Here is an 11,696-nt window from a genome sequence, read left to right as displayed (position 1 = left end):
TGTTTTCATTTAAAACTCAGTCAGAGTCGCCGCCTCGAGTAAGATTCTTGTGTGATATCTACAGGCCATATATAGATCTATATCTGGTCCCGTTTCATATCTCCTCCATGTTTCCATATAGATCTATATCTGGTCCCGTTTCATATCTCCTCCATGTTTCCATATAGATCTATATCTGGTCCCGTTTCATATCTCCTCCATGTTTCCCGCGGCCTACCCTGTCAAACAAGTCAGCCTTCGCCCCTGATAAGTTGTACATATATCTTTACTCATGGGTTAAAATTTATTATACATATTTATCTCCGGGCGAGAAAACAAGGGGGTAATGAACCATTTCCTGTTATTGGCAAAGCTGGAAAAACAAAAGATCAAATGAAATTTATGTTCAAATTTCATGTGAGTTACACCTCTCACTAATAGATGTATTTATACATTTCCACTCGTAAGGCAGATTATCTTTCAATTACAGGCTACGAGTTTGGTTGGAATATTTGCGGGATGATACTCTGCAAAATCTTGAAAAGGAAATTGCAAGAAAATGTTTTTTCTTGCGACAGACTTCCTCCTTTCTGTTCTGCACTCAATGATCAACAGGCCTACTTTTTATTTCTTCTGAGTAACATTAGTGCTTCCAACATTGAAAGAAAACCAGGCATATCCAAGGGAAAATAATATGTACTTTACTTCAGTAGCTCAGTTGACTCTGCCTAATTCACAAGAGTTATTTGATTGTATGTAACATTTTTTTGGAAATGCATACATTTTTAAGTTTATAAAGCTGCACCAGAATTTAAGGACACAAGGCGTATAATTCAAACATAATTCAGTTCTTCCCACCTCTATTAGAACTAAACACGGTGGTGTAACTTTGCCAAGTCCCAGATATGCTTTTCAAAATGTTACTAAAACATTGTCAATCCCGTCCTAATTCGTCATCATCATCATCAATGCCTTTCACCCCTGGCAGGGTATAGGCCATATACAAGCTCCCTCCATTTATCTCAGTCCTGGGTCATCCTGCCAAGTTCGTTCCAAGTGAGCTTCATCTCTCTAATGTCCCTTTACTCATATCTCCTCCATGTTTCCCGCGGCCTACACCCGCCTCGTGCTCCCTGTGGGTTCCATTACAGCGACTGTCTTGGGATGTTTCCGTTGGGCTTTCTAATTCTTGGTACCTCAAAATTCAGAGCCATATAGTAGCATTGCAGTAAACTTTATGTTGCAAACGGTTTTTGCCTATTCAAAATCTAATTGACCTTTTATCGAATAATTACGTCTAAAACCGGCCCGTGATTCAGGGTTGGAGTTACTTTCATCACAATATTGATGTAGAACAATTACAAAGACAAAGAACATTCAGTAAAGTGATTGGTCTTGAAGTAAAACCCTGATGAGACTTTCCTTTTACCCTTTGTTCATTCTTACGATTGCGCCATACGTCTTGCTTGGGGACCTTCCAACAACAACAACAGCAAGAACAATAACACAACAACAATAACAACAATAATAATAACAACAACAACAATAGCATCTTTAACAGCAGCATCAACAACACTAACACCACCAAAAACATCTACAACAATAGCACGGTGTGTACAATGTGAAGTAAAATCCTGTAATCACCGTTTGGTCTATGAATAAAACACTGATGAGGCTTTCCTTTTCTCTTTTTTTCACTCTAACAATTGCTCCCTACGTCTTTATTGGGCATCTTCCCCTGCGGCACGCTAGCCCTCCTGGGTTATCCATGTATAATTCACACATCTGTAGTTACTCTGATCAGTTGCCACTCTCAGCTTTCACACTTGCGCGCAGTCGCTGGTCAGAATCAGATCTACCTACCGTTCATTATTTGGGGCATCTAGAAAGCCACAGAGATAATGCCTACGTTTGCGTGAACTAAAACTATGAAGGATTGATGGGTATAAAGTCAGCCTTTTCACAATCTGAAACAGGAATCTCTACTGGTGACTTTTGAGTGATCGCTTTATTAGAAAGAAGCATTATCAGTTATCATAACATCACTGGCGTTCTCTACGTGTGCTAACAAGACACTGGGAAGAGCATTATATTACGAGCGTTTGCCTGCTTGGAGTACTTTTTTGTGGATAGTTTAGAGCGTTCTCTGAGTTCTTGGTCTAAACAATACCTGTTAACTTGGGACCTTCTGATCGTGTTGAGTTGCGTGTTGATTCATAAACTTTGACATAAAAAGAACAATGAGTAAAATCGCCTTCTCTATTCTGAATGACGATCTACCCAGCCGACGCAAGCCCCGACCTGTGATCACAAAGAACAAAGATGACGCTACAGGAGGGAAGGAGGGCGGGATTATCCGGGCCATGTCTCCTGGCTCTACCGGCTACGACCCCAGCACCTTGTTTGACCGCCTAAGAGAGGAAGGGTTAGCAGGTAGGTTTAATTTCAACCTTATTTTTAAAATCATTGTTGTCATTGCTTGATGATTTCCTTCTGCATTTTTCAAATATTTTCCTACCTCTGCTTTTGTTCAACTATCTTTCCCTGAAACGCTTTGAAAGAGATCTAGTTAAGTTCATCACTTTTGCTCATCTCATGAAGTAATGAACCATTTGTCATAACATTTTCTTTCCTATCCTAGATTATTGTAAAACCCGTTGTGTCTATTTTCAATTATTTTGTTTTGAGCTTTGTAAACTAGACTGAAATTATTCATTTAGATTCGTGTTTTTCAATCTTTCGAATTATTTTGTCAAAGAACCCCATGGAAATTAAGTCTGAATTCAAATCATTTTTTTCCTTGCTTTGTAGTGTAGCTTTCTTAGTGTTTTGGCTTTTATAGTTTAGAAATAGATGTCGTCTAAAGGTTCTGTATTTGAGAGTAAGATAGTGTGGGGTGTGTGTATTGATGAAAGAGAGAAAGAGAGAGAGAGAGAGAGAGAGAGAGAGAGAGAGAGAGAGAGAGAGAGAGAGAGAGAGAGAGAGAAGATAAGAGATATATTATACTTTGCAATCAGTGTTAATAAAGGCCTCTACAACTCGATATTCCTCTCATAACTCTTTCCTTACCTTCCTGTCGTAACTGTTCACCACAGAGCTTACCCTAAATCCAACCAAGTGTATAGGAAAATACATAACAAAAGAAAGTGAGACAAACACAGACTGAAGTAAACATCACGTCATGTACGGCAGTGCAACAATCTCCATGATGCCATCCTACCGCAGGAAATGTTGGTCCTCCTTCTAGTTTGTAGTGGACTAAATTGGTCTCTTTTAAGGACAAGCGGGCTAACCCAGATTTCAGGGCTTTCCAGAAATGTTGACCTACCCCAAAAGTGGGCCTTTTCATTAGTTAGATTTCATTGGTGTGTACATTTGTTTGGTTATAAAGGAAACTCTCCTTGTCTGAACAAGGGGCAAAAACTTTACCTTCAATTTTCTCAAAACAGCATTTTTCGGGATAGCCCCCTTGTGCTTAAAAGCGATCAATTGTCCTGACATTATCACCCCGCGCTGAGGATTGAGGTAATAGACTTTGAAAAACTGCGAAAAAATATCAGTTTAACGCACCTTGCAACACTGTTAGGTTATTTCAGAGGCAGGGCTTCCGAATTCAACGTCCACATCCGATTGGACCGAGCCAGATGGCAAAATGCCTGTAACGGGCCTTACTGTTGGACCCTTCAGAGCCTCGAACCTCCGAGCCCTTAACCTCCGAGCCTCGAACCTCCGAGCCTCGAACCTCCGAGCCCTTAACCTCACAATTACGGGTCTGGTAGCCTAACCACAAGTTAATCGACGCAATTCAAGTACACTACCAAGACAATAAAATTTCTGACAACATCGTCAACACCTATTGCTAGGCTCAACGAGCGCTCTCAACACAACAGCCCATGAATCGACCTTGGGCGAGGAAGAATTTGACCTTGACCCAGAAGTCACAGTGGAAGGGGAAACCGAATCAGGTTTACGGGAAGTCCAGACTCAAACCCCGGTCACGGATGTCCGGGTCCAGGCAGGCAGTCCGGACCAAGGTAACAGAGCAGCTATGTTGATAACCTCTCTCTAGCACACACAACTAACCGATGAACGTCGAAATCTGACTCCGTGTCAGCGATTGAGTGACCTGGATGTTGCTGGGCTTACTATTGTATGTATATGCTGTTTTTCTGCACACTAACCCCAATCACTCTTGCATAAACCCACAGACTTGTATTATATTATCCTAGACCAAGCACCCAGACGTTAGTCCGATTTTGTGTAAAGCGTACCATTTATTGTCTTAGTTTGGAGTTAAATGGAGGTCCAGACGGGATTGGTGCCGACGTGCCCATGATAGACAAGCTTCACATCGAAGACTTCAGAGAGCAAATAGAGGTGGTCATGGCGGTGCACCATCTAGGATATTATAATTCAAATCAATGACATAAAGGCATCATGTGTTTCATAATTATAGCTTTTGAAATGTTGACTATAGGGACTAGTTTGTATGGTGAAACTATACCTCTATGACTGGATTTCTTTGATCATTTATTTTCACGACCAAATCGTTGAAGCATGTCCTCGGGAGTGACACTACCTTTAATAATTATAATCCTCACAGTGATGCCAGTGCATTAAAAACTCTGCCAACTATCTATCTATCTATATATCTAGATCTATATGTATATTTATCTATCTGTCTATCTATCTGTTTTATATGACATGGCGAGACCTTCTCTCCATTCATTCACTTCACTGTCAGTGTGTGCCTCCTGGTGATCTCTACTTTTATCTCTCTATCTCTCGATGTGTCACTCTACTGGTATCTGTCTTCATCAGCCTCTCTTTGTGGTTTTTTTAGCTACTTCATTGGTTTGCCCCTCCCCTGTCTGCCTGTCTGTCTGTCTGTCTGTCTGTCTGTCTGTCTGTCTGTCTGACTGCTTGTCACTCTCTCTCTCTCTCTCTCTCCCTCCCTCTCTCTCTGTGTCTCTCTGTCTCTGTGTCTCCCTTAATAATAATGATCAAAGGTTTTGAAAGCCTCACCTACCTAGACTAGAAGCAAGAGTAGCGTCAATGGTTGTATAGCGTTGAAGAACGATGACATAGTTTTCTATTAAGGTGCTTTTACGCCCCAATCGACCTAATTTAGATCAATAAAAATTCCTCCCAAACTAGAATCGAACTTAGGTCACCTCAGCATGCGACTGCGTAACCACTACACAACAGACGCTGGTAGGAAAGACTCTATTTCCTGATATTTTATTGACGTGCATGAAGTGATGTGACGTGCCTTCTATCCGTTACTGCTTCTGCCCAAGCAACGTTCAATAATATTCTGACAAGACAAGTTAATGGTTCTCTTCTCCGCACGCGCAATATCGATTGATTAATGGCAAATCATTGTTGAAATGTTTAGAAAACCGTTTGCACTGTATGCCTTCAATCGATCATATTGATGGGCTCCGCCTTATTCCAAGTAGAAATCTTATTTTGTTTTTACTCTTAGTATAATATTATGGCGAACCAATTCAGTTGGCGTGCCGCATCCCATTGTTGATTACAATCTTAACAAAAATGTTTATAAAACGTCTGCAAAATATATCTAATCTAAAATGAAACTAAACTAAAAGTTTATTGCATGGATTATACATTTCTATTCAGTCCCATGTTAATTTTATGAGAAAAAAAAGTTTAAATATGAGCAGAGTTATAGAGACGTTTACGGAGCTGAAAAATTGGATGACAAAATTGGCTGCGTACAAAGGTGGAATAACGTATCGTATACTAAGAGTTAAGAGGCTGGGTAAACGTTTCTATAGACCATGACTCAATGCCGTTGTGACTTTGCTTTGCTAAGTGAGGAAATATCGTGACTATATGAACTAGCTTAACGTTTCAGTTCTGTGACTCACTGGAATGTGACTCTGCCTTGTTTCAACGCGACAATCTTTTTCAGTACTGTGACGCTGTGTGGTGTGATCATCGGTGATTTATTGGGTCTTTTCATTCCTCTACGTTTTGAGTAGAGAAAATTGTGTGAAGTCGGAACGAAGTCTTTCACTTACATTTTAGAAGCCCATTTAACAAAGGTCATGAAGTGTTTAGTTCATTCCATTTCATACCATTGATGGGATGTGTACAATATTTATTCTCTTTCTTCAATGGATGTCAACCAATATTTTTTTTCAATCGTAAAAGCTAAAAATCATTAAGACAGAGTGGGGCTGGGGGGAGGGGGGAGGGAGGAGCAATCTGAGTCATGCTATTTTACACTATCCATGGGATGTATACAATTAGTCTTTTTCATGAACGGATATCAACTGATATTCTTTTCACTCGGAAAGAATAACAAGTACTTTGACAGTGAAATATATTAAGAACGATTCAATCCTTTCCGTCTTCGAAGTTGGACGTACCGAACTGTGGGATTTCAGAACCAAACCCTCAGCCAGGCATTTAGAGGTCTTTGGCTGCATTGTAAAAAGATGTGTACGAGCATGTGCGTTGCATTACCAGTTGATACAAAAATCAGGTTCTCATTTACTTAAAACGTTTCTTGTAGGTGTTTTGCGCCCCTCCCCCCTCCTTCCCCGTCTAAAAAACTGAGATTATTTAGAATGCGGGCTTCAACCTTGGCTATCAGTGCCAGCACGGACTGAGAGGTACGTGGTCTTAGCAGGAAGACCGAGACGCTCGATTAAAATGCTCCCAACACAGGAATCAAACTCAGGTCTTCTACGTGGGACAACGAAGAGCCTAACTTCGAACAGCACAAACGCCAGTATGATCCGTTTTAACACTTGAATTCAGAATTAGTTCAATATTTGTCTCTGTAGTATGTAAAAATCATCTTTGATATAATTATAATCTTTGGACACAACTGTATATTATTTTTTATACGTGTCTTTATTATTGTGCTGTTGTTTAAGTTCTAAAAATTAAAAATTGTCTATAGTCACTATAATCTTCACAAAAAAATATCTGGACTCACACATTATAATACCAACACAAACCTGTCGTATGTCGCTTTTATTTGCTCTCCTACAAACAATTATTTGACATTTTGTCCGCATTTTTGTTCAATTTTATTCTCCAGTGGAGAGTTCTGTGCATATCAACATAAAGTTGTAAAGCTAATCATACACGCAACGATGCACGCCACATAATTTTACTGTCAACACGTAAGCTGTACGCATTAAGTTACATAGCACTGTTTTTTTATGATAATTGAAATAAAACATATGTATACATATATGTTTCTATTTTATTTGTATATGTTTTTATGTGTGTGTATGTGTGCTTGCGTGTGTGTTATTTGCTGTTCGAATTAAAATTAACAGATGTCCACGTTAAAGCATAATAAGGATGATTTCAACTCTGAAAACAATTGGCGTTTATAGATTTTAATTTTAAGTTTGATCTCAAAGTGGGCTTCTCGCTGGTTATAAAGAACTACTGGTACAGTAATATTTACAAAAATAAATATTTTAAGTTTTTGATTCCTTTAGTATAACAAAGCTAAATGTGAGAAGATTTTTTAGAAACATGACCTTAAGTTTTTGACCTGCAATCTTTTTTTTACATTTGTGCAGGTTGCACTTTTCACTCTTACTATGCTGTCAAAAAATGATGTTTTAACTCACACGCATTCTGGCCATTCGATAGCACTTCAAGGCGTATTGCTTTAAGGCACTTTAAACATATGCATAACTTTGTTATTTATGCAGCTATTTTGGTTATCTTTTCTTAACCTGAAATTTAAAAATACAGAGAACAGAATACTAATTTACAATTTTGTATTTCTGATTTGTGTATGCTGCGTTTGAAATGTGCTGTAATATTTACTTCTTTCTGCTGATCAGACATACAGGGTGATAAAAAAACAACAACTGTCCAACTTTTTTTCTAAATAGCTCGCGCAAAATGTGTACTAGAATGTTGTTATTTGGAACAGATATAATTCACGCAAAAGGAATTTGTTTGCCATAAAATCCACAACGAAGAAACCAATTTTCGAAAACAAAAATGGCTTTTATATAAACCACCTATATATGCAAAATGCTCCAATTAAAAAAATCTAGTAAGGAACGTCAACAAATGATTGGCTTATTTTTTCCTTTTCTTTTCTTTTTCAAATTTAATCTTTCCATCCCTGTTACCTTTAAACAATATTTTTTTCCTACTGAGTTTAAAAAAAATTAATTTCGGAATTCCGAGAACCAAAGGTCTGTATGTCCTCCTTTGGACTCGAAACATTTTGACGCAGGTTCGTAATGTTCAGCGGTGACCAAACACAATGATCCACTCAATCATGAGTACACAAAGCCACACACAGTGTACACCTTACAGTATGGAGCTGTTTCTAGAGGCAAAAACGGGGAGGGGTGGGGGTGAGGTTGCCCAAATAGACAGCATTTGTTGAGTTGATATAACGAAAGGTGATTATGGACTTTGCCAAGGAACCAAATGTCATAGAGGAAATGTTCACGCTTTTCAAGATGATCGAGGGATCATGAACACATTGCTATCATCTGAGAACTTCGCTAACGTGAACATCTGCTGTGAGAATGCGAGCCCTTGAGTTGACTTGAAGTGGACGTTTTGTCAGGGAATTTTTAGTCCTGATTCTCTACAGGACCTTCGGTGCACTTTAACATTATTTCCGTACCTTGTGCGAAACTTACAAAATGAGTTGGTGGTGAGGAAACGTTCAATACAAAACGGTCTCTTCTCTTTACTTATCTTAACCATCATCTCAGCGGGCAAAGGAAACTTGAGAAAAACTATCTCCAAACTTCTATTGGACAGTTAGACTACCAGTAGTTTGTAATATGGGGCAATCGTTCCGATTTTTGCCGGTACGAGTATGCCTAATGCGAACAAGTGCGTTATGCTACAAAAATGGAGACATAGCTGAAAATTTGTTGTTTTTTACGCGCTATGTAGAGCAAAACTATTCTGTGGTGTTATCTAAAATGAATATCATACAAATTCCTTTTGACTTCCAAGTGTTGCGTACAAATTTGAAATGCAAAACTTCAGTGTAGAGGAAAGTATTAACAAAAAAATTGTACAATTTTGTTTTTGTTTGGATCGCCCTGTATTATCATATGGCCGTTGCATCCGAAAAGATTCACCAAACATATTATTTCAAAGTGGACCAGATAACTGAAAGAATGCCGAGCACAGGTTGGACATCTATTATGTTTGATAAGATGTTTCCAATTAAAACGTAGCAGGAGGCAGATATATTAGCTAGAAGTTATGAAATCTCCAAAGGCACGCTCCACTTGCACAATGATTTATTTTGGTGACCAAGTTCCGAGAACGCTGCAAACACATCTTCCAAGTTTTTTTCCCTCGCATGTTGGCATGGTGGCTAGACAAACTGACCTGGCGTGCCGAATCTGATCCGTGGGTTGAATTTTAATGATTCCAATTTTAAAACGCAGAGCCAATAGCAGTGTGTAATAACGCCATCAGACAATACATGCGATGATAAATGCGACATCAATGGTTTGTAAAATGATGGTAAGGACTTTGAATACGTTGATTATTGAGACAACAATGAGTCTAAGAATAAAAGTAGCAAACTTTAAATGCATTGCTAAATGAAACATTCACAAGCTGTAAGTATTACGCTACAGGCATCTGTATCCATTGCGTCAATTTTAATTGTCTCTACCTTTATTTCACGTGTTGGACTTGTTTTCTATAAAATTCATTTCATTGTTTGGTGGTGGGTAATATGCAATCTCTTTAATTTGTCTAAACGTTATGTTGTTAAAATTATCCCCCTTCCACTTTTTTACACCATGGATGTGGTCGCCACTGGCAGGTCCTCCCAATTTTTAACTCCCACTCCTTCGTTTCTCTCCCCTTCTTGTTTATGTCCCTGTCTGAATGGGGGTAATTTAATTGATTTCATGAAATTTTCTATGCTTTTAACTACACCAATGTCAATTTACAGTTTCCCAGTGCCCTTTACTTAAAAATACCCAATAATAAAAATGAAAACACAACAAGAACAGGAACTGTTAGGCCCAGGCACAGCTGTATGCAGTACGGTATCGGCAATCTTATACAGGGGGGGGGGGGGGGGTTTTCAAAGCCAGCCTTGTCATGCAATGAAATCTGAAGTAGAAGCTAAGGGTATGTATTGCCAAAATAGAAAAGATGATCTCGATCCTTTTCCTGCACTTTCTCTGTCTCTGGCAATACTCTTTGAAGGTGTGACTGCTGGCGCAGCACATTTCTTAGTAAATTACTCTTCCAGGTTATATCCAAATTTCTCTTTCAGGTGGTACCTACATCCCTCTTTCAACTGATCATTTACAGGTTTTTCTCTTGCGTGAAAATGACTTGACGATCGATTCTTTTGAGTCCGTCCATCGAGCGGGTACCCAGCTACTATTATGATCTTGATTTTTTTTTAGGTTTGACACTTAAATACCGCCATGCAGGAGTGCATTTCTATCATACAAATTGGATCCTGAGTGTCCACGGGTATCCTTTGATAAGAAAATCAGATGTATTATTTGTGTTACAGCAATCGCTTTTGCACATATTATCTGACTGTTGAAAAAGAAAACTTGTAAAGCACGCAATGTATTTCCCTGAATCATTATATTCATCATACTGTTTATATTGCCCCGACAATCAACTCACCTTATAGGATACGTCATCTTCTGACAACAGTGCCCATCTTCTCCCTGCCCTCCTTGTAATCATTTCTTTAAAAAAAAATTAATATTAAAACTTCAAACTCACTGACAAGAAACGCATTTCCTTTTTAGACCCAAACACTGTCTATAGATGAGACGTAGCGTAGGTTCGTTGACTCCGTTGACACCAAAACAATGTCCAAGGTATTCGACTATTTAAAGTGCAGAACGTAAATGAAACAATATATAAAATCGATTTCTATGTTGTTTTTCAGCCCGACAACCGATACAGATCCCGACAACAGCTGACGTCACCAAAGACCAGGATGTCACGGACACAGAACGGACTAAGACTGAGGATGTGAGTACAATATCAGTCCGTGTTTTAGAGACTTTGGACAATCCAAAGTGCGATTTAAAAAAAAGAAAAACAACACTTTTCTGGTAAGTGTTTTACGGCGCTCGCTACTGCATAAGTTCATGTGAGCTCGCCGGACAGTTTAAATATTTTCAGTTGGTAGGAAATTTTTAATGTTGCCCGGGTGGTGGTCGACGGCCGAAGTCTAACCTAATCGATTTTAGACCGCCAAATGATCTTTAAAGTGCGTAACTTGCACACGGGACATCCGAGATTTTTCGCCCTTGTCCAAGAAGGCTAGGTGTAGATCTTACCTACAATAAGATGAGGGGTCTGGCTGATAGACAACAGTAAGAAGGCGCCAAAGAGTAACAGTAGAAAGGCTGCAAAAAGAGTCATGAGCCCAGAGGGCGCAAAGGAGGTGATGGAATGGGGGCAGAAAGTGCAGACGAAAGAAGACGACAGAACATTGCAAGACAGCAGGAAAGGAGGTGATAGATATTTTTTTACGTTGCTACCCGGATTCGAACCCGGGACTTTTGAATGAGAGGCGAATACCTTAACCTCTAGGCCACGACGAGAGCCCTCTGTTTTGTTTATGTAAACAGCTTGGATTTTCTCTCTGTCGTCTGTTTGTATTTGAAACTATAGACCATCCCTGCTCTCTCTCAGTCTCTCTCTCTCTCTCTCTCTCTCTCTCTCTCTCTCTCTCT

At 39.2% G+C, this 11,696-nt stretch overlaps 1 protein-coding gene across 2 annotated transcripts in view; it reads left to right on the top strand.

Annotated features, from left to right (window-relative positions):
- Positions 1 to 11,696, top strand: part of LOC101853688 — a gene marked incomplete at its 3' end in the record, with an annotated part of 99,749 nt that overhangs the window by 62,184 nt on the left and 25,869 nt on the right. The window contains 3 exon segments of one of the 2 annotated variants that reach the window (XM_013080912.2): positions 2,264 to 2,412; positions 3,843 to 4,013; positions 10,901 to 10,986. In XM_013080912.2, the coding sequence (XP_012936366.1) occupies positions 2,264 to 2,412; positions 3,843 to 4,013; positions 10,901 to 10,986 (406 nt within the window). 2 annotated transcript variants of the gene reach the window in all.

This window comes from Aplysia californica, unplaced genomic scaffold (assembly GCF_000002075.1).
Source record: "Aplysia californica isolate F4 #8 unplaced genomic scaffold, AplCal3.0 scaffold00105, whole genome shotgun sequence".
NCBI classification, from domain to species: domain Eukaryota; kingdom Metazoa; phylum Mollusca; class Gastropoda; order Aplysiida; family Aplysiidae; genus Aplysia; species Aplysia californica.
This window is presented reverse-complemented; position numbering and strand designations above follow the sequence as displayed.